Source organism: Corvus cornix, chromosome 21 (genome assembly GCF_000738735.6).
Source record: "Corvus cornix cornix isolate S_Up_H32 chromosome 21, ASM73873v5, whole genome shotgun sequence".
NCBI lineage: Eukaryota > Metazoa > Chordata > Aves > Passeriformes > Corvidae > Corvus > Corvus cornix.
Window position 1 is genome coordinate 5,546,798 of NC_046350.1, and position 22,136 is coordinate 5,568,933.

A 22,136-nucleotide genomic window follows, 5' to 3' on the forward strand; every position below is an offset into this window, starting at 1 on the left:
GAATACAAAGCCCCTTGTCCCCAGGACAACTCCCCCACACCCACCAGGCACCCAACAGCCTCAGCTGAGCCTGGGGCTGGGACTGGGCAAAAAGGAGTGAGCCAGGGAAGGGAGAGGGAAGGAGGCACGAGGCAGGATCCGGTATCCAAGAAAACGTCTTTATTGTACACGTTGGCTTCTATTGCTTGTATCCCCTCCCCGGTCCCACGTAGTGCAAAAAATTCAGAGAAACAGAGTTCCACATAAATAAAGTCGGATAAGTTACAGAGAAATCAAAGTGACGACGCTCGGACGTGGATCTGGAGCAGGTGCACCCAGCAGGGAGGCCAAGGGAACCTCTGCCCCCCTCAGGGCAGGGGCTCCTGCTGGAGAAACACCCAGAGCCCGGAGCCCCCAGCTCGGGGCCACCCCTCTGCTGGGAATTCACACAAGGAACATCTTGGGTGAGACACCACGGACTAACACTGCCAGGGAAGCCACACAGAGTTGTTCTCCTCCCCTCAGACAGGGTTGCTACGCACAGACAGACAGACACAGACACACGTCCCCTCCGAGCTCTCCTCCTCCTCCTCCTCAGCAGGGGACGTGCAGCACCAGGAGCAATCCCACCCTGGCACCTGCCAGGGCAGATGCTGACACCTCGTGTCCACACAGTGTGGGTCAGGGGGCTCGGGACCCCCAGAAGGTGCTGGGGAATTGTTTTGCCCTTTCCTTCCTCCTCCCTCCGGCACGGGGAAGCAGTGAGCACCTGCATAGTTTGGGCAGCAGAGACGAGAGGCTCCCTGCTCCCCGGGTTTCCATGGATCAGGCTCAGTGGGATATTGCTCAGGACCCAGGCAGGGGGCACAGGAGTCACTCTGGCCCTTCCCTGCTCCTCAGGAGGCAGCACAGCATCACACACGATTTGCAGCGTGACTGCTGAAGGTTCCGGTGGAGGCCGAGGGCTCGTGGCACCAAAGTTCTCCTCAGCTGCTGCATTTCTCACTTCCCTCAGGCTTTGGTCCCGAGGCACAGCCCTCCCCTTCACTCCACAGCAGCCCCAGCTGGAGCAGAGGCTGAGCCACTGCTCCAACACCTCATTCCCTGTTTGAAAGCAGCCCTGCTTCCCCCTCAGCAGTTCCTGCACTGCCCCTCCTCGCTGGGCTCCATCTCCCTTCATTCCTGACTCCTCCCGAGCTGCTCAGCACCTCGGGCCAAGCCCAGCACCAGCACCTTCCACCTCTCCGTGGGGCTTTTGGGCTGATCCTCCTCCAAAAGGGACCCTGGAGCCAGGGACACCTTGACCTGAGCCCAGCAGGAGAGGGAAATCCTGATGTTGGCTACAGGAATGGGATGGGAAGGGTTGAGAGCTCGCTCAGGTGGAGGCACACACACAAACCAGAGCAGACTTCACTGGTTTTGGAACAAAGCAGATTCCTCTGACCTTCCTGGGGCAGCCCACAGGGACCAGGAGACAAGTGCAGAGCCTGGACACTCTGCAGGCCAGGGAAATGGGAGAGCTGCTGAGCTGGGACAGGCTGGGGCAGCGAGAAGGGGACAAAAAAAAGATTTAGAGCCTGTTCCAAAAGCCAGAAAGGCCTCCTCAGGCTGAGAAGCTCAGACTGTCCTTGGGGAGAGGCCGGAGGGGGAAGCAGGCCTGATTTTCAGAAGCTGCTGGGAATTCCAGGTGTCCAACACGAGGCACTGTGAGTGGGCTTGTGAAGGATGCCGGCGGGCTTGGAAAACCTGCAGGCACCTGTCCAGGGGAAATGAGACTGCCAAGAAATGGGTCTGAAGTTGGGGGGTCCCTGTCTCACCTCAAACTCTTCTTTCACCCCCCCCCAAATAAAAGGAGAAATCTCTCGCTACTTGAAAACTCAGGCCCGCAAGTACCACACGAGTGAAATCTGAACTCTGTGAGGGAGAACTGAGAAGCAGGGGGGGAAAAGGAGAAAGGAATGAGTTCCAAACAGCTGGGCCATATTTCCAATGCTACATTTGAACACGATTGAGGTACCAGTGGTTGAGTTGTTCCTCTGTAGTGTGGGGAACACCTGATCTGTGCCTCAGCTCACACCTCACACGCAGCACACCCTGAAAACACCACCCCACAGGGGCCCTGGCTCTAGGACAGGCCTTACAGTACTAATTTATCCAACCTTTAGTTCATTAAAGTGGTTGCTTGATTGGCAGGGAACCGCTAATTGGAAACAGTCCCTCCCGTGCTGCTTTTGGCACCTCACACATGCACACACCCCACCCATCCAGAGAGAACACCTTGCAGGGCACAGGAATCATCTCCTCAACAAATGAGAAAAGGAACTGCATCCCTTCTGCTGCCTCGAGAGCAGAGGGGATGGGGAATACCAGGGCAGTGTAAAAAATAAAGGGACATGAAGTCATATTAGCGTCCAAATAAAAAAAGGCAAAAAAAATCAATACCCAAAAAAAGTAACGCCAGGCAATCCTCCTCGTTCCGAAGGCTGGACTGCTCTTTGTCCAAGAACAGACTCCTTCCCACAAACCCAGAATCTGCTTTGCAGAGAGGGGAACAGCAAACAGGCCGGGCTGTTCCCAGGCTGAGGCAGGCCCACGTGCAGTCCCAGTCCTGGAGCCTGGCACAGCGACGGCAGCGATGCCACCAAGGTCCCCACTCAGCTGGCATCTCAGCGGCTCAGGGAGCGCTGCAGGGGCCAGGATGCTGCGGCCAGCTTTGCCTCCAACCCTCCCCACCCCGCAGGGCTGCGCCTGGGCTGGGCTCCTTCCCTTGGTGTGTTTTAAGGCATCGATGAGACACCCTCGAGAGCCGGGGGGCGGCCCCGGAGTCTGTAACAGTGCAGGCTTGGCTGAGTTTGGCTACAGTGACATTCAGAGGAGCGGTGGTTGCACATTCGCCGTGGCCCCCGGGGCCACCCCAGGGCCGGCGGTGCCCGGTGGCACGGCTGGAGCACGGCAATCCCAGAAGCAGCGATGGTTCGGGTTCCCCTGCCCAAAGGAGCCTTCAGGGGTGCTGGGATGAGTCTGGCCGGAGGGAGAACCCCCTCCACTCGTCCTCCAGGGAAGGGCCAGCCCTGGAAGCACATCTGCAGCTGCTGCAGGTGGCCCTGGTGACGCCGTGGGTGCCCCCAGAGCGGGGAGAGCCCCCCAGGAGGGCCGGGCTGGGGTTCCTGCTCCCCGCTCACAGCGACGCCGGCCGGGGGCCACTGCTGCGCCCCGGCGCTGAGGCACGGCCGGAGCCGGTGTCAAAGGCTCGTCGAGGACACCGAGAGGGTGGGCGAGGAGGGTGGGGGGAAGTTGAGGAGCTCCAGCACGGCCACCCCCACGCTGCTGCGGCGGGTGAACATGCAGGAGGCGGCCACCCACTTGTTGGTGCGGGGGTTGTACTTCTCGATGGAGTTCAGGCTGGAGCTGCCGTCGTTGCCCCCCACGGCATAAAGCCACCCGTCCATGGCCACCAGGTCGTGGGTGCTCCTGGAAGGACCGTGCAGAGACCACGGGGGTGAGGCTGGGAGGTGTGGGGGGAGCTCAGGCACCCCGCCAAAGGAGTGCCCAGCCCCACAAACAGCCCGTGAAAATGAACTGCCGGGGCTCAAACGGGCAGAGTGCAGCACAGAGCCACAGATCTCCCCCTTTGCTCTGACACGCTCGTCCAGACCTCATCCAACACCAAACCCTATGAGCCCAAAATCCTCGGACTTGCAAGCCTGAAATCCTCCCACAGCCCAGCAGCAGCTCCGTGGGCTCAGCCAGATGAACCCCCTGGCTCTTTCTGGCCACAGCGAGTGCTCAGGATAAATCCCTCTGCAGAACATCTCTGCTGTGCCCTCCTGGCACACCCCCCAATCCCTCTCAGCACAGCAGGAGCGTGGTGAGCCAGCCACAAACCCTAAAACCCCTGATGTGTCTGTGTTTGATGGTTGGCAAGGCACAGCACGGTGAGATCCCCGCCCCTGCTGCAGCAGCCGAGGCTCCAGAGGGGGCACAGCCCCTTACCTGCGGATGTTCATGGGGGCCACGCTCTCCCAGGTGTTGGATTTGGGGTTGTAGCGCTCCACGGAGTTAAGGCAACTGGTGCCATCATTGCCACCAGCCACGTAGAGCATCCCCTCGAGTACGGCCACGCCCGCGCTGCTGCGGCGGCTCAGCATGTTGGCAATGGGGGTCCAGGTGTTGATCTGGGGACAGGGAACCCATCAGCCGCTCCACAGGGCATTTCCCACACACCCCTGCCAGATCGGTTCTGGGGGGGTCAGTCCTGCTCTGACCACGCAGCTCCTGGCATAAAAACCCCTTTGGGAGGACCCCACTTCTTTTGTCCCCGCTCTCCCAAGTTCCCAGGAGGAATCTCCGCTGCCTGGCTCAGGAGAGCACAGCAGCAGCTGGCAGGAGCCATCCCAGGGGCGCAGAGATGCCTGTGCCAGGCCACCAGTTGTGTCCCAGCTGAATGCCAGCCCCGCCACGGGGACTGAGCTGTATCTATTTCCAATCTGTGCGAGTGCAGCTGGGGCTTTGCAGCTCATGAAAGGCCTCCAGGACCTTCTCTTTGATCTTTCTGCAGACCTGGCTGGAGCAGAGCTGTGTGCCCCTGGGCACAGCGCATGTCCCCGGCCCACCACACTCCCTGCTCACCACACTGGGTGTGCAGGAGCTCAGCTGGGAGCTGGGAGCAGCTCAGGGCACGGACAGGATCCCTGCAGAACTCCAGGCAGTGGGGACAGAGGGTGCTCTGGTGCTGAAACCTCACAGAGACCTCTCACAGAGGAGCTTGGATCCTTTTTTGTGCTCAAGACTGCACCCTGGACGCTCTGTCCCTGCTGACACCCCCCCATCTCACTGCCACACACGGTGGGTTAGGGCCTTACTGGCACCCCTAAAGAGGGTAGAAGCAGAAGGGGCACCCAGATCTCCTGTGTTTACCTGGGGCTCGTACTTCTCCACCGTGGCTAAGTGGGATGAGCTGTCGTAGCCCCCGACTGCATAGAGGTTGCCTTCTGCAAAGACACAGAGGCACAGGGATGAGCCACAGACACCTCCCTGCCCCGGCACTGCCTCCCACGATGCCACAGGTGCCACTCCGGAGGTGCCCACACAGGTGCAGGCTGAGCCTGCCCTGCCCCAGGCAGCTCCTCCCAGCAGGGCCAGCCCGGCTCCCTCCCCTTGCAGCAGGAGCAGTGTGAAACGTTCAGCAGGCAGAGCTTCCCAGAGAGCTCCTTCTCCTGCTGCTCCTCGAGCTCCTCGTCACAGAGCTCCCCACCAGAGCCACGGGGTGTTTTTAGCGGAGGAAGCTGGAGCAGGGCAATGCCAGGATCGGCTGTGGCAGGCTCAGGAGGAGCTGGGGTTGGAGGGGAGGGAAGCTCTGAGTCAGCAGGGAGAGCTGAAGGCAGGGAGCAGGGCAGGGGACAGGCAGGGGGACACGGGGACAGGGCAGCTCCTGGGAAGGTGGGAAGCATCTCCAGGGAGGTGCAGCTCCTGCTGGGGTGAGCGTGGGGCTGGGATCATCACTGAAAGGACGGTCCTGCTTCCACAGTGAAGGACTCCTCAGGCTGTCCCTTCCTTTCCAGGGATGGTGATCACCCACAGCCAATCCCTTGCTCCAAAGCAGAAGGGAACAAGTTGGGGATCCCCTCAGGAGCTGCCTCCAGGCTGTGATGAACCCCAGCGATTGGGGAGGCTGAGAAGGGCAGAGGCAGGGAGCACCTCAGGATGTGGCAGAGGGGGCAGGAACTGGAGCAGAGCAGCAAAAGGACCCCCCAGCAGTGCAGAGAGCCTGCCCAGGAGCCCCCAGCCCCCGGGCCAGCACCCACCTAGCGTTGCCACGCGGACGTAGCGCCTCCGGGTGCTCATGGCGGCGATGGAGGTCCAGGTGCCCGTCAGGGGGTCGTACCTCTCCGCGCTGCAGCAGGCAGGGACACAGGGAGAAAAGGTGGGACACTGGAAAAGCCCAGGTCAGAGCTCTTGGACACGGGCCCGCAGGGGCAGCTCCAAGGAAATGTTGGGAATAGACAGGGGAAATGGGAGGGAGGAGCTGACACAGGCTGGGTTCTCTTGGGGCACAGGGCTACAAAGTGGGGGTTTTTCCCACTGGAAGGAGCAGTTGGGTTGCAAAACATCTGCTCGAGGGTCAGGAGCAGGGCTCCCAGCTCCCAGGACAGCGCAGGCAGGAGCAGGGAGGGCTGGAGCAAGGCAATCCCTACCTGTTGAGGCACGAGGCCCCATCGTAGCCCCCAGCAGCGTAGAGGAGCCCATGAAGGGCTGCCACACCCAAGCAGCTCCTCCTGGTGCCCATGGACACCTCAGGCTGCCAGGAATTGGTGACAGGGTCGTAGGACTCCACCGTGGCCAGGTCAGAGGTCCCATCGTAGCTGCAGGGAGAGAAGGGGAGAAGAGGCTGCTCAGAGGAGCTGGGGCTGCCCCATCCCTGAAGTGTCCAGGTTGGACCGGGCTTGGAGCAACCTGGGATGGTGGAAGGTGTCCGGGCTGGGACAAGATGAGCTTTAAGGTTCCAGCCCACACCAGTCTGGGATTCTGAGGAAAACGGGAAGGAAATGCCCCAGGTCAGGATGCAGCCACCACCAAACTGGGATCTGGAGAATTTGCCGCGCAGGGAAGAGGCTTTTCCGTGGCTACCCCAGACTCCAGCAGGCCCTGCCGGCCATCCCTGCTGCCAGAGCAGCCCCCGTGCCCCCCTCCCCAGCTGCTCCCTGCCCCACCCCGTGGCCCCTTACCCGCCCACGGCGTAGAGCTTGTTCCCGATGGCCGCGACGCCCACGCGCGCCCTGCGCGTGGACATGGAGGCCACCATGTGCCAGCGGTCCGTGCGCGTGTCGTAGGCCTCGCAGTCGCCGTGGATGGCAAACAGGCTCCCTCCACCTGCTCGGGGAGGGCAAACAGAGCAAACATAGCCCAAAAACACCCCGGGATGGGGCTGGGGTTTGGGATGGGGGGAGCGGCAGGGCCTTACCCACAGCGAAGAGCACGGTGCTGGCCCCCTCGCAGCGCCGCGGCCGCGTCCGGCTGTTGCTCAGGACCCCTCTCTGCTCGGGCATCAGGTGGTACTTGAGGGCCTCGATGAGCAGGTCCTTGCACTCCGAGTGGTGCCGCACCAGCAGCTCCGTGTCCACGTTGCTCATGAGGAAATCCCGGCTCAGCAGCGGCAGCCGCACGCACTTCATGAGCTGGGGGGACAGAGAGCAGGCCTTGGCACACGGGCACGGGGACAGGGCTCAACTGAAACGGGAGACTGAGCTTAGAGATCGGGGAGAAATTCTTTACTCAGAGGGTGCTGGGGCCCTGGCACAGGTTGCCCTGGGGTTGCCCCATCCCTGGAAGCGTCCAAGACCAGGCTGGAGCAACCTGAGATAGTGGAAGGTGTCCCTGCCCATGGCAGGGGGTGGAATGGGATGGGATTTAAGGTCCCTTCCAACCCGGACTGGAAGTGGTAGGACAGGGACCTGCTGCTCCTGCCCTCTCCTGCAGCTTCCTCCAGCTGTGTGCCCACCCAGCCCAGGCACTCGGAGCTGGTGGGCAGGACCAGACCCCCTTTCCCAGCACTCTCACCCCTTCCCAGCCCTCTCACCCTGGGCACGTGCTGTCTCCTGCTGTCCACGTCGTGTTTGACCCAGCTGAGCACAGCCCTGTACACCTCCTCCTCCGAGGGCACATTGAGGCTGTCACTGGAAATGAGGTCCAGCACCTGCAGGGCGGGGTGGGAGGGCAGTGCTGGTTGGTGTGGGCTGGGAGGAAAGGAGGCATTCCCAGCTGCCAGCCCAGCGGAACGGCAGTGCCAGAGGCAGAGCGCTGCCTCCTGGACGTGCTGGGGGTTCCCAACAGCAACGGGGTGCCCCCAAGCAGCTTTGTGGGGACACCTCTGACCATCCTCCCTGGCTCTGCCCCCGCTGGCATGTGTCCCTTCAACAGTTCCTGGGGCAGACCCAGGTGCCCTGGCTGCTCCCACAACTCTCCCCTCACCTGCCAGGGGCTGCAGAGGTGGAGCAGAGGGAATGGGTGCCCTGGGAATGGGTGAAGGGAGGTGTCTGACCCTGCTGAGGGACCACACAGGTCGGTGATGCAGAGCAGGGAATTGCTCCTGGCCAAGGCACAGCAGCTGAGCCAGGGGCCAGACTGGCACCACATGATGACCAGCAAGAAACATTAGCTGAGCTGATTTAAACATCCCAGCCACGTGCCCAGGACTTATTCCCTGGGCTGTGCTCCCAGAGCCAGGGTAGTGTGCTCCGAGCTCACGTGGCAAGCACCAAAATTAACCCGTCCTACCCTCCCATCCTTATTTCCTGTGGAATCCAGCCTGCTGACAGAGCCCTACCCACAGACTGAACAGAGTGGGGCCAAAGCCCAGAACCTGGGTCCAGCCCCTGCCAAGCCCTGTCCCCTCCGTGCAGCTCCCTTGGGCTTCTCACTCACAGATGGAACAGGAAAAGCTTTGCTGCACCCAGACTTCCACACTGCCTGCGGGGCCTCACCTGTTTAAGGGGCAGCAACATGAACTCCTCTGTCTTGGACACCTCCACGAAGTGCTGGAGGACGTACTTGTGGGCAGACTTGAGGAGGTCGCTGCAGGAGTGGGTGTCAGCAAAGCCCCGGATGCCCAGGCAGTTGGAGGGGTCGAGCTGGCTGAGCAGGAACTTGCAGCAAGCATCCCGTACACCATTGAGCTGAAGCAGGCTGGCAGCAGGAAGAAGGGTCTGGCACAGTGGAAAAGAACGGGGGAAAAGGGAGTTTCCAGGGCAAGGGAACGATTTTCACCCTCGTCCCGCTGCGAGTCGCGAGCAGAGCAGGTTTAGTGAGCGCCTGCAGGCACGGAAGCACAGAAAGGACAGAGCACTCCTGGTTTCTGAGGTAAAGAAGGGCTGGGAAGGACACCTGTGACACCCCCCAGGGCCAGGAGGACGGCAGGTGCTTGGGAACGAATCTGGGAACTGCGCAGTGCTTTGAGGAGCCACCTCCAGGAAGGGAAGCAGCTGAACTCCCTGACCACTGCCAGACCCAGCTGCCACCACAGAAACAGCTGGCAGTGCTGAGCAGGAGAGAGGCGTCCCCAGGAGGCAAATCTGCTACAAAACAGCTTTGTGGAGAAGGGGGCCTGGGGGAAAAAGCTCCTACCTGCACATTCCCCTCTCCCACCACGATCTCAGCCGTGTAGGCGTACTGCACCAGCTGCTCCAGCGCCTGGGGGTCGATGTCGTGCAGCGTTACATGAGTCTGGCGGCTCTCACTCATCTCATCTGGGGCAAAGGACACCAAAAATGAGCAACAACTCCCACAGCAGGGCTGCTTCCCCCCCAGGTGGATGCGTGGAATGAGCTGCATCCACCTCCACATCACAGCCCAGGGAGGTTTTCTGTCCAGCTCTGGGGAATGGGGGCCAGGACTGCAGGAGGGGGGACAGGATCCCTGTGCAGGGGGCTGTGGGCAAAGAAAATCAGGGAAGGGAGTGAAATGGAGGATTTAACCATGCATGGAACAAGTGGTTTGTTTCTGGAAGGTTTCCTGCCGAGCTCTAGGGACTGGGGGCCAGGACTGCAGGAGGGGGACACCAGGATCCTGTGCACGGGCAAAGGGGTTCAGGGAAGGGAGTGGAATGAGGAAAACTCCTGCTCCTGCCCACAGAAACGACACACGAAAGGGCAGAGCAGGGAGAACAGGGAGCAGGGCCCGAGCAGGAAGGGCTTGGGAGAGGGGAGGGCTGAGAGCAGGGCGAGCCTGTCCCTGGGGAAGAGAGGACTCTACTTGCTTGTGAACATGGCGTGGAAGTAGGGGCTGCACGATGCCAGCACCACCTTGTGGGCCTTGATCTCCTTGGTGGCCACGTGCAGGACGATGTCGCAGAGCAGCCCCCGCTGCCGCATGCGGTTCATGCACACGAAGGCGTCGTGGTAGTGGCGCTTGGAGTTGTGCGAGATGCTGTGCCCGTCGCGGTTCAGGAGCTGCACACCCCCCTCCATGGCTGCCGCGGGCAGGGAAGGGGGGTGGCCCTTCCCACCGCCTCTGGGATGGGGGAAAAGCACAGAGTTATCCAGGCAGGAGCTGCTGCAGCCCCTGGGTGATCCCTGGGGAGCCAGCCCTGCTCAAACACCCGGCGCTGACAGCGACCCTGACAGCTCTGCCCAGGCCCTGCCCTGCCAGGGAAATGTCATTTGGTGCAAACAAAGAGGGGAAATTCAGGTTCAATGTAGGGAAGGGATTCATCCCCGTGAGGGTGGGGAGGCCCCGGAATGGATTTCCCAGAGCAGCTGCGGCTGCCCCTGCATCCCTGGAAGTGTCCCAGGCCAGGCTGGGTGGAGCTCAGAGCACCCTGGGACGGTGGAAGGCATCCTTGCCCATGGAACCGGACGGCTTTTACAGCCCCTTGCAGCCCAAACCATTCTGTGATTCTAGGAAAACAAAACCTGCCTGATCAAGGACCATTTATTCACGCAGAGATCTCCTCCCCCGGTGCTGTTTGCATCCAGGCTGCTCACGCTGCTCGCAAAGGCCTTTGGCAGCACCCAGGAGCTGGGGCAGCGAGGAGGGGGGCACTGAGCAGCAGGAGGAAGGAGGGGGAGGCAGCAGCAGGGAAAAACCGCTTGAATCGAAACCGAGCCTGCGAGCTGCCCCCGCATCCCCGCGGCGAGAGAATCCCCTCAGCCTCCCGCTCCTCACACACCTCCACATCAGCCCTGCTGGGCCTAAAAATAGCAACCCAGCGCCCTGTGCCTGCTCAGCCACGAATGCAGCCAGAGATTCCCTTTTTGAAGAGCGGTTGTAGCATGTACGAGAGTCTGGGGGAGGAAAAAAGATGAATAAACATGTTTCCTGAGCGGGGAGAAGCCTGCAATGCCCTTTTCTATTTGCATCACCTCGAGTGCTACGAGATTCCTCCTGTCCCTGGCAGCGGGGAGGGCTCTGGGGCACACAGCAGAGGCAGTGCCTGCTGGTGCTTTCCAGCAGGGCCAGCACGGTGCCACCGTGCCCTCAGCAGCAAAGGAGAGCCCGGGAGCGTGGTCTTATCCTCCCACATCCCAGTCTCGGAAGCTGCAGCATCCCCGGGACACCCCATCTCCTAATTCACATCTGCTACATGAGGTGCCCACACAAGGGAGGTTTTTCATTATTAACATCCCCACCTGAGCTCCAGCAGGTCAGGGTTGGGGTTAGGATCAGGGTTAAGCTCCAGAGGTCTTTTCCCAGAGCTGCTTTCGGGCAGGGAGCTGACAGAGCTTCCCCACCTCTATCCCCATCCCAGCCGCAAGCCCAAGGGTTTTCCTGCTCGGCTCAGGCCGGTTTCTCTGTGTCATCCCTGCCGAGCACATTTGTCCCCATCAGTATTTCAGTCATGTCCCAGCTCCAGAGCTCTCTCCTCGTCCCTCCAGGGGGCTGGGAATGAGGGACAGGAGCTCCTGGATCCGCAGCAGGGGCAGGGCCCGGCGGGGACAGCGCAGGACAGAGCGGGGGAAAGGTGGCTTTGCTTCTCCTGGGCGATTGGAGAGGAAGGGTTGGCACCCTGGCGGAGCCCCCAGAGGGCCCAGCAGGCTGGGGGTGCTGCTGGAGCCTTTGGGGGGACCACAAGCATTTCCAAAGAGTCAGAAGCGCTGGGCTCCCTCCCAGCCCTGCCACTCGCCACTCGCGTGGCCCTGGGCAAGTGACAAGGGTGACACTGTCCTCCCTCGCAGTGACCCCCACGGCCAGGAGGCAGAGCTCAGTGCCCTCTCCCTGTGGCCACCAGGGCTGGCACAGGGCTGTGCCACCCACCCTGAGTGACACCACGGCTGTGACACAGCCCAGCAGGGAGCAGGACAAGAGGGAGGTGCCAGCCCAGCCACTGGGCTCCACGAGTGTCCCCAAACCAGGGGACAGTTCTGGCAGCCTGAGCCAGCTCTGCTTGGTGATTTTTGGCTGCAGCCTCCCTGAGGAGCGCTGGCATGGGGCTGGTGAAGCCTTGCAGTGGGTAAAGCCTCTTCAGCCCCACTGTCCTCTCCACCCCACAGTAACTTGTTCCCATCAGAGCTCTTCTGCTTTAACAGATCCGAACAAAACCAGTGTGGGAAAAGGAATGGAGCATCCCAATGCTGCTCCCCGCGCCGAACTCCCCACTTTGCTGGCAGCACTAAATATTCCTCACTTCCCTGCTGAAACTTTCATTCCCAGGAAATGAGGGTCTGTGGGATGTAATTAATGGGGAGCACTGCCTGGACCACAGGAGACAGTGGAGCAGTGTCCAGACTCAGAGGGGGAAGGAAGCACAAGCCCACCTCTGTGGGCAGCAGCAGCCGTGCACGTGGCCCCACGGGCTGGGACGGATGTGCTGCCTCCCTTGGAATAACTCTGAGGTTATGGCACAAAAAAAAAAAAAAAAAACCAACAAAAAAGGAGGCATTTGTTTGGCTCCTCTGCGCCAGAGCGTGGCCATGCATAACAGCTCTGTTAATTAATGCAAATGATCCCTGCCCAAAGGGAGGCCTGTCCTCGCCGCACAAAAAACCATATTTTGCTGGGAGTGAAAAGAAGTGTGCTGAGCAATAAACAGGGAACAGAGGATCCTCCAGGGAGAAGTTCCGAGCCTGCCCTTTCCCCAGGAAGGCCCTGGAGAATGGCTTTTTGTTGACAGCCTGGATGGGGATTTTGTGTCTGGCAGGAGGGCTGGGAGGCAGCAGAGACACATCCTGTGCAGCTGCTCCGATGGTGGGGACAGGGGATGGGGGGACAGCCCCCTGCCCTCGGGCCTGACACGCAGTCAGGCGTAAATCCATCCCCTCCATGTGTCCCCATCCCTTTGTGCCACATCCCTGTGTGCCTCTCTCCCGGAGAATCAGCTGTTTGTGCACAGCTCTGCATCCCCCTCACGAGTGCTGCCTTTGGATAAGGCACAAAGCCCGAGCCCAAGAGTGTCACAGCAGCACAAAGCAGGTCTGGAAGGTGGCACCGTGGTGCCAGCTCCCCTTCCAGGGCTGGAGCCAGAGCAGTGCCCTCCAAAATGGCACAGCCAAAGTCCCCGTGGGATGCAGCAGAAGCTGGGATCCCTGGGGAGGGAGGGGATCACAGTGGAGCAGCATTTTCTTAATCAATAACCAAACGCCAGGGCTGTTTTCACAACCCACACCAGATCTGCACTGCCCTTACCCCTTAGACCTGGCCATCCCAAATTACTCCTTCCTTCAGAGGGCCCATCACAAAATGCATTGCATCCCCACCTTCCCTGCTCCCTTCCCCACAACTGCCACAAGCAGGGAGGATGGGAACCATCCAGCTGTGCGTGCCCGGGACCCAGATGCAAAGCAGGCACTAAACCCAGGCAGCTGTCCCCACCAGGATGTGTCACATCGGTGTCACTGACACAGAGAGAAAAGAAAACGCTCTGGGGCTCAGTCCCTTCCCAGGCCTTGCTCTGCCTGCACCCAGGGAGCTCAGACAGGCACTGGCAGCGTGCAGCAGCTCCCGCTCACGTCAGGTTCACTGCGTGCTCAGGCTGGCAGAGGCAGCGCTTGGAAGGAGGCAGAGGGAGGCAGCTGCCTCGGGAGCAGGAGGATGCGCTGCAGATCCTCAGAGCTCCACACGGCTGAGCTTTCACCTGTGCACAGGTCAGGGCTCAGAACGTGGAGGGAAGGGTGGCAGCAAGGGAGCTGCTCCTCCTGGAACCAGCCCTGCCTTCAGGAGGGACACAGGAATTGGGGAGCTGGCAGTGCCAGGGAAGCTGGACCCCGTCTGCCAGCTCCCGATGGGCACGGGGGGGATGTGAGCGCACACCAACGGGGTGAGGGGCAGCGACAGTGAGCAGAGCCCAGCCCTAAAAACCCCTGCAAACCTCCTCTCCTCTGCTCCCTCTGCCCCTGCCTTCCCTTGCCGAGCCGCTGCTGCTCCTGCAGCTGCCTGGAATGAGTCTGCTCGGAGGGGGGGAGCCTCGAGGCAGCGCAGGGCAGCGCAGACAGCGCTGAGTCTGCAGGACTGAGAATCCCCAGCTCCCAGGAGGGTTGGGGCTTTTTTTTTTTCCTTTTTTTTTTTTTTTTTTTTAATGAATTAGGCATAACTGACACGCACTGAATCCTCCTGTCTAGACATCTGCAGAGAAGTGACAAGCTGCCAGGGAGGATGTGGAGCCTCGGCAAGGGGGTGGGGAGGACAGGGAAAAGCTGTGCTCAGTTGCCAGCTCCAGGCACAGAGACACTGCTGGCTCCAGGCAAGGAGGGCACTCAGCACGCTGACCTCGGCAGAGCCCCGCAGCAGCTCCCTGGGTTGTCATCAGTGGGCTCTGGTGCACACACCAGGCTGGAGGTCTCTCCTAATTAAAGCCTCACTCCTCGTTACTCCTGGGGAGTTTTGTTTGGAAGCTCAAAGTCGCTCTCAGTCACCCCAAAAAGTGAGAGCAAGGAGCGGGAGGCAGAGGCTCGGTGCCCTGGGACATTCTCACACCTGGGAGGGGTGAAGGGCATCCTCACCTCGCTGCCCACAGCCTTCTCCTCACTTCCCACAGGCAGCAGCTCTTCCTTCAGACGCCTCCAAACTCAGCTCCAAGCAGGACTCCATGGTTGAGGGATTCCGAGGCATCTGCGCCAACATTTGGGTCATTTTCAAGTAATTGGGTGCGAGGGTCAGGGCTGGAGGAGGTTTGGGGCTGCTGAATTCCCAGGTTAGGGAGAAACAAGGAATGGAAATGGATTCTTGCCTTGAGGTGCTCAGCGAAACCTGCAGGTCTCCAGCTGCGCTGGGGTCAGACTGGAGCTGCCACGCGCCAGCACAAAGCACGCCAAAATCTGAGCAACATGAGCCCTCTGGCTTTGTCAGGGGCTGGAAATGTGGGTCATGTCCTGATTCCCCTTCCCAGTGTCCCCAGCAGCCACGGCAGAGGAGCCTCTGTCACACCCAGCGCTGGTTTATGGCACAGGCAGTGCCAAACCCCGTCACACGCAGCAAGTGCCCTGCAGTGCCAGGGCTCAGGCTGCACTGCCCATCCCTGTGGAGCTCCTGCTCTCTCCTGTGACAGACAGCTCTGTCCCCAGCCCATTTTCCACACAGGGAAACACAAAGGGAGAGCGCTCAGGCCGTGGGAGGCAGCCTGGCCAGAGCACAGCCACATTCCTGGCTCCCAGACCTGCCCGGGAGCTCCCTCTCTGCAGCATCCTCAGTCCAAGGAGGGACTGCACCCTTCACCTCTCTGCTGTGCCAGCTGCTGGTGGCTCCAGGTGACAGGGGGCCAGCTCAGAGTGGGTCACCACTGCCCAGCAATGCCCTGATGTCACAGGACAGTGATGAATTTGGGGAGACTCAGCAGGAGACACCACTTGGCTTCCAAAGGGAAGGGTAACTCCATCACATGAGGCAGCAGCAGCAGGGGAAGCAGGAAAAAGCACTCGGATCTGCTGGCTGCAAGCAGGCAAGAAGATCTTTTGCAGATGGACGGGACATGGAATAATTCTGCTGCCTCTCCAAACCAGGAGGTCACCAGCGGGCATCACCCGGCTCAGCCCTCCCACGGCACCCACACCGCGTTTAGGGGTGGTTCACAAAGCCCCCTCCGGCCCCTCTCTGCCAACACAGATCTGCACCTCCTGCTCTGAACAACCCCTGAGCTTCTGGAGCAGTGGGAAAGTCTTTCCAAGCCAGGAAACGAAAGAATTCGAGGGAATTCCAAAGAATTCTGCAGGGCACATCTTCTTGGCAAGCAGCAGCACAGGGCACATCCCTGCAAACTGAGCTATGAGGAGCATGTGGCACCACGGCCTTGAGCTCGCTGGCACACTGGGGGCCTGCCAAGGCCAGCAGGTCCCAGACCCTGGGAATTGCAGCTGGAGGAGCTCAGATTCCTGTCCCTGAGGAGCCACATCCTTTAGGGATGGTTTGCAGCAGGCCAGGCAGAGCGGGTGAAGCCTCTCAAGCCTCCCAAGCCCAGCTTGCCCCGGCGTTGGAGGCAGCGCTCCAGCTCCTGAGGAGATCCAGGAGGCAGCACTGGGACTTCAGCGGGGCTGCTCGATTTTTGGAGCTGCTGAGCCTCAAATGCAGCAAAGGAAGGACCCAGAGCAGCCTCCCCAGCAGATCTTCAGCCTTCAGAGGACGCCTGCTTTGATTTCCACTCCATGCACAGAGAGCCAGGCTGGCTGAGGGAGCAGGGGCAGATGGCCGCTGTCTGTGCTGGCAGAACAAAGGCGTCCCACTGCCACCCCCACTGAGCTGACCTCGGCTGACAGGAAGCATCAGGGACCATCCCAGCTCCCCAAGATGCTCAGGAGCAGCTCCATTCGGATGCTGGGCTCCGAAGCCAAGAGAGCAGGTGCCCGTTACGCCTGCCAGCTCCTGGTGTGCTCTGAATTAGCTGCTCTTTGCTGTGATTCATTAATCACTCAGTGCTCAGGAAGGAAACTCAGATCTCTACACCCAACATCTCCCTGAGTCTTACTCACTGCTGTGCTGAATAAAGGATTTCCAGCAGATGTTCACGGGTCGGGAGAGAAGCTCAGGGTGCAGAGGGACGGGATTGCAGAGAGAGGTTTGCTTGGCTGCAGGGATGAAAACCAGAAGGCCACTGGACACTGAAGGGTCAGTGAGCCCCAAAACACTGAACCTGCGACAAAGCAGCACCTCTTGGTGCTAAAGGCACCCAGAAACATCCACGTGTTGCTGAATCACTCCAGGATCACCTCCAGCAGTGCAGAGTCCCCCGGAATAATGCTGTGGGACAGCAGGCATTGAAGTCAAAGGAGAGCTGGCATCCCGCACGGAGACCCAGCAAAGCAAGGCCACTGCCCCTGCAGGCTGGCACAGGAGCCGGGCTGGTGGCACCCAGCGCAGGGACAGCCACCTTCTCCTTCCCTGCTGAGGTCCCAGGGCTGCCGGTCCCCGCAGAGGGAGGCATTTGCTCAGCCAGCAGAACCAGCCCAGCTGCCAGCCTGGCCTGAGCTCCCGGGACCAGCTCCAGCAGCAGCAGCAGCAGCGACGCTGTGGCTCAAGGAGAGCCCTCTGCCCTGACAGCCACTGCAGAGGCCACGGAAAAGCTGCATCCCGCGTCCCCCACAAGTTTCCAGAAAACCCGAGGCAGCGTTTCTCCCCGTGCCCTTCAGCTCGCCCAGCACCACCAGCCCCGAGCCCCCGTGTGCGGCACCGGGGGCAGGGGGCACGGCCGGGCCAGCCCCTCTCTGCGGCTTTTCCCTTTTCCAACGGGATCTCCCCAGGACTTGGCAGAGGACAGGGGAGGAGGGCACAGGGATGCTGCCGGCCCCGGAGACGATGCCGCGGTGCAGAGAGAGCTGGGAAGGACATCGGCTGTTCCAAACCTCTGGAAATATTTGGAAACGACACCAGTTGTGCCAAAACCTTTGGAAACGGCGCCGGTGGTCCCCCCGGACGTGCTGCGTGCTACCCCAAAAGCAAACTTGGTCTCCGAGGAGGGATGCGCAGAAGCAGCGCCGGGAGTGATGGAGAGGCAGCTCCTTCGGGGGTCCCCCCATCACCCCCCGGTGACCCCTCCGGTGTGCCCCCATCCCCTTACCCCTCCGCTCCCCCTCCTCCCGCGGGTCTGAGCGCCCCGGCCCTGCCGGGAAGAGGCACAGGGGGAGAGAGAGAGGAGGAAGAAGAGGGAGAGGAAGAGGGAGACGGAGAGGAAGCGGAGAGGAGGTGCGGGCGGCAGGGCCGTGCCCCGGCGGTACTCACGGCTCCGGGGCGGCCACGGCCCAAGCCGGGGGATGCTGCGGGTGGCCACTACACCCCGCGCCGCTACCTCCGGCCCCCACGCCGGGGAGACGGGGCGGGCCGGGGGCGGGCAGGTGCGCGGCGGCGGCGGCGGCGGCGGCGGCTCCTCCTCGAGCCGGGGCGGCCCCGCGGCTGCGGCTTCCTCCGTCACCCGGAATAACCCCGAGGCGCGGCCCGGGAGGCGCGGCCCGGCCCCGCACGTGTGTCCGTGTGCGGGCCCAGCACCGAACCGAGCGGCACCGGCCCCGCTGCGGGCCCGGCACCGGCACCGGCACCGGGGGCGGGGCCACAGAGCGAGGGGCGGGGCCAAGCGGGAGAAAGGGGCGGGGCGAGCGGAGCAGGCCACGCCCCCCGCGCTGCGCGCCGCACAAAGGCGGGGCGGGGTTAATGAGGGGGCGGGGTTAATGAGGGGGCGGGGTCAACGAGGGGGCGTGGCCTGAGGGGGGTGTCCCAAAAGCGTTGAGGTTGGAAAAGAGTTTTGGGATTATGGAGTCCAAGCTGGGAGCTTGTCAGCGGCTCAGAGCACCGAGTGCCGTGTCCAGGCGTTCCTGGGGCACCTCCAGGGGTGGGAACTGCAAACCTCCCTGCGCAGCTCTTTCCATGGAGAAATTCCTGCTGATATCCCGCCTCAAACCACCCTTGGCACAGCTCAAAACTCTGTCCTCTGGTCCTGTCGCTTGTTAGTTACGTGGGAGGAGAGCCCTACTTTTCTACAGCCTCCTGGCAGGGGGTTGTGGGGAACGAGAAGTTCCCCCCTGAACCTCCTTTTCTCCAGGCTCATCTCCCTGAGCTGCTCGTCACAGGACGTGTGCTGCAGACCCTTCTCCAGACACACCGCAGCACCCTGATGTCCAGCTGGTGGACACACCGCAGCACCCCGATGTCCAGCTGGTGGACACACTGCAGCCCCACAATGTCCAGCCAGTGGACACACCGCAGCCCCACAATGTCCAGCCAGTGGACACACCGCAGCACCCCGATGTCCAGTCAGTGGACACACTGCAGCACCCCGATGTCCAGCCAGCGGACACACCATAGCACCCCAATGTCCTGAGCCGAGCGGCCCAGAACTGGACACAGCACTCGAGGCGCGGCCTCTCCAGTGCCGGGAACGGGGATAATCCCTCCCCTGGCCCTGGCCCTGGCCCTGGCCCTGGCCCTGGCCCTGGCCCTGGCCCTGGCCAGGAATGTCCAGCCCGCAGGGATCGGCCGGCGGGGCGGGGGCGTGGCCAAGGCGGGCGGGGGCGTGGCCAGCGGTGTTGTGGGCGTGGCCGAGCATGGAAATGAGTCGCTTTGCATAAATGTGGGCGTGGCTTTCCCGCCGCGCCGCACGCCGGGAGCGGAAGCGGCGGCCGCGTGGCAGAGGCAACATGGCGGCCCCCGGCAGGAGGTGAGCGCCGCGCCGGAGCCGCCGCCGGGACGCGGGGATCAGCTTTCCCCTCACACGCTCCTTTCTTCCCTCGCAGGAAACTGGCGGAGCTGAGCCTGGACGAGTTCCTCGCTGCCGGCTCGGATTCGGAGAATGACGGCGGCTGGGAGGAGGAGGAGGAGAGCGGTGGGGCCCTCAACGGCGCTGCGAGGCGGCGGCGGCCGAGCGGGAAGGCGGCGCAGGGGCTGCCGGCACGGCCGGGCAGGTGAGGGCTGGGCATGGCTTTGGAGGGGCTCAGACTGGACAAAAGGAGGCTCAGGGGGGACCTTGTGGCTCTGCACAAGTCCCTGACAGGAGGGGGCAGCCGGGGGGGTCGGGCTCTGCTCCCAGGGAACGGGGACAGGAGGAGAGGGAACGGCCTCAGGCTGGGCCAGGGCAGGCTCAGGGTGGACAGCAGCAGGAATTTCCACATGGAAAGGTGGTCAGGCACTGGAAGGGGCTGCTCAGGGAGATGGTGCAGTCCCCATCCCTGAAGCAGTTGAGAAACAAATTTATGATGTTTTTTCCGGATGTTTTTATCTCTCCCGGTATAATCTGGTATCCTGCTGTCAAGATTTCGTAGTCCTTGATGAAAAGTTGTTCTTTCAGCAGCAGCAGACGTTTGAGCAGTGAATAAACACTTAATTCTTCCCCGGCAGGAAGAAGGGAAAGGCAGCTGAGCACAAAGATCAGCTCTCCAGGCTGAAGGACAGAGATCCCGAGTTTTATAAGTTTTTGGAAGAGAACGATCGCAAGCTGCTGGATTTTGATGCCTCGGACAGCTCTGAGGAGGAGGAGGCTCTGCACAGACCCCCTGACACACTCGAGGTGATGCCTTTTCCTGGTCTTAAAATCAAGAGGCATACACGGTTAGAAGGGGAAAAGGGATTTTACCTTGGCATTTATTTTTAAGGATCCTTAGGTGCACACGTCCAGGTCATGTGCATCGAGATGCACCCCGCCCAGTCTGTCTCTGTCTGTGTCTCTGTGTCTCCCAACATTGGGTATAACATTCTAGGTGTTACTAATTAGCAGATCTATCAAAGACTCCCCAATGAGAGGCTCAAGTGAGCCCCCCTCCCCAAGGAGCCTTCCCCTGGATGGTTCTATCTTGGTTTACAGAATGTGTTCTGGAGAGGACCTTGGGGTCTGGGGCACACTGATCCCTGGCTATGAAGCTTCTAAAATGTTGAGTCTCTCAGCTTGACAAACAAGTCCAAGAATGCAGGCAAAAAGCACTGGGAATACAGAAGCTGTAAAAAAGTATAACAGGGGTATAAAAGAAAAGGCAAAAAGTCTTCATGGCATCAGAGGTACCAGGCCCTGCCTGGGAGTGCTGGGATCACTTAATTCCATGTGCAATATTTGTGTTCCAGTGCCAGCCCCCAGTCATGGAATGGTTTGGGTTGGAAGGGACTTTAGACCTCATCCAGTTCCAATCCCAACACCTCCCACTGTCCCAGCTGCTCCAAGCCCCAATGTCCAACCTGGCCTTGGACACTTGCAGGGATCCAGGGGCAGCCACAGCTTCTCTGGGCACCCTGTGCCAGGGCCTGCCCACCCTCCCAGGGAGGAATTCCTTCCCAGTCTCCCACCTAAACCATTCCTGCTTTCGGCAGAGTGCTGGGAACAGCAGTAATAAAGTCAGCCCTGCCTGCCTCCCTCCTCATCAGCTGCTCAGCAAGGGAGCTGGGGCCAGGAAGGAGTTGTAGAAACCTTTCCTCAGTCCTCCTGCTGATTCCTCTAGGAAGCCAGTGACGAAGATGAAGACGATGAAGACGAAGAGCAAGAAAAAGTCAAAAGGAAGAAAGTTCCCTTCATCCACGTGAGCTTGAAAATGGTGGAAGAATGGAAGAAAGCTGCCCAGGTGAGCAGGGAGTTGGGGCACAGAGCACTGGAGAGTTCTCCTCACTGCCTGTAAAAGGGCAGCTTGGGATTTGTTAATGTGTCCCAAAATCCGTGTCCTGTGCCCTCAGCAGGACTTTATCGTTTCTCTTGCCTGCAAGATTCAAGGACTTGCACTCCACAGGAGGGGGAAGCTGGAGAAACGTGGCTCAGAAGAGGCCAGAATGATCAAGTTTGCATTTTTCACCCTCTTGCTACGCCTTTGGCAGCTCCAGGAGCTTTCTTAGGCACGTTTTAAGCAGTGATGGGAGAGCTAAGGGGAATGAAGCTCGAGTTGGAAGTTGCTGGAAGGTGATTAATTCCTTCTCAAGCCTCAGCAACTAAAAGCCAGTTTTAGAGCAGGGGAATGAGTCTGTTCACCCTGTCCTGATGCTTTTCCTCCACCTTAGAGGATGGAGCTGTTCTCACCATCAAACTTCCAGTGAGTTCTAACACTCCTGTCCCAGTCGAGAGCTTCGGAGTTCCACAAGGTCCCTTGCTTCTTGTCCTCAGCGACCCTTTTTCTTCTTTCCCCAGAGGAATCTCACCCCAAAACTCTTCCATGAAATCACCCAAGCCTACAAGGCAGCTGTGGCCACCACCAGAGGAGACAGTGGTGGTGACCCCAGCAAGTTCCAGGTGTCTGACACAGCAGGTGAGGGAAGGGAAAGTTCGGGCTGTGGGAGGTGAGCACTGGGAGGAGTTAATTAACCCTTTCACTTGATTAAGTAGCTTACCTTGCTGTGCTGCTCTGTGCACTGGTGTCTTTTCTCTTGAGGATTCTTGGTGCTGTTTGCCTGCAGAGGTGGCCCCTGTGCCTTCTAATCTTACATAAAACATTGCAGTATAAGGCAGGCTGAGGGGTCTAGAAGGAAATGCAGGAGTTGTGCCATGGAAATTACTGGCCTCAGTTCCTAGGGGACCTCTTTTCACATGAGGAAAACCAGGAATACATGCAAAATCACTCACAAAAGCTTTCCTGGCTTGTTTCACCCAGTGTTCAATGCCCTGGTGTCCTTCTGCATCCGGGACCTCTTCCACCACCTTCACAAGCTGCTGCTCCCCAAAGCCCCCAAGAACAAACTCAAGTAAGTCTGGGGGGATTTGAGACCTTTGGGGAAGCTGGTGGGGATTTTCAGAGCTGGCTTTGAACCTGGGAAAGAGGTGCCAGCTCTTCCCAAACAATGATGAT

General features: G+C 60.4%; 2 protein-coding genes across 5 annotated transcripts in view; one reads left to right on the forward strand and one right to left on the reverse strand.

Moving 5' to 3' along the window:
• Nucleotides 1-144: 144 nt before the first annotated feature.
• Nucleotides 145-17,727, reverse strand: KLHL17 (kelch like family member 17). Of its 4 annotated transcripts, none has more exons than XM_039564051.1 (12): nt 17,614-17,727; nt 9,731-9,984; nt 9,100-9,221; nt 8,460-8,681; nt 7,556-7,672; nt 6,941-7,154; nt 6,705-6,849; nt 6,174-6,341; nt 5,784-5,872; nt 4,897-4,970; nt 3,973-4,154; nt 145-3,450 (listed from the first exon to the last, which is right to left on the reverse strand). In XM_039564051.1, exons 2-12 carry the CDS (start codon nt 9,939-9,941, stop codon nt 3,222-3,224), a joined length of 1,773 nt encoding a protein of 590 aa, XP_039419985.1. In that variant the 5' UTR covers nt 9,942-9,984; nt 17,614-17,727; the 3' UTR covers nt 145-3,221. The 4 variants fall into 4 exon arrangements, with proteins under 4 accessions (XP_039419985.1, XP_039419982.1, XP_039419983.1 ...); XM_039564048.1 differs by lacking the exon at nt 17,614-17,727 and adding an exon at nt 14,409-17,402; XM_039564049.1 differs by lacking the exon at nt 17,614-17,727 and having other exon boundaries at nt 9,777-9,855.
• A 1,209-nt stretch (nt 17,728-18,936) lies between these two features.
• Nucleotides 18,937-22,136, forward strand: part of NOC2L (NOC2 like nucleolar associated transcriptional repressor) — a 29,778-nt gene continuing 26,578 nt past the window's right edge. Inside the window, exons 1-6 of the mRNA XM_039563942.1 lie at nt 18,937-19,042; nt 19,119-19,286; nt 19,720-19,888; nt 20,808-20,927; nt 21,482-21,599; nt 21,942-22,032. Of these exons, the coding sequence (XP_039419876.1) occupies nt 18,954-19,042; nt 19,119-19,286; nt 19,720-19,888; nt 20,808-20,927; nt 21,482-21,599; nt 21,942-22,032 (755 nt within the window). The 5' untranslated portion in view covers nt 18,937-18,953. The remainder of the gene's footprint in view (nt 19,043-19,118; nt 19,287-19,719; nt 19,889-20,807; nt 20,928-21,481; nt 21,600-21,941; nt 22,033-22,136) is intronic.

Coding starts and splice junctions, on each gene's coding strand:
- KLHL17 (XM_039564051.1), bottom strand. CDS start 9,941: ATGGAGGGGGGTGTGCAGCTCCTGAACCGCGACGGGCACAGCATCTCG. Junction 6,850..6,940: donor CACCGTGCTCTTCGCTGTGG/GTAAGGCCCTGC, acceptor CTCCCCGAGCAG/GTGGAGGGAGCCTGTTTGCC. Junction 6,342..6,704: donor AAGCTCTACGCCGTGGGCGG/GTAAGGGGCCAC, acceptor CTCTCCCTGCAG/CTACGATGGGACCTCTGACC.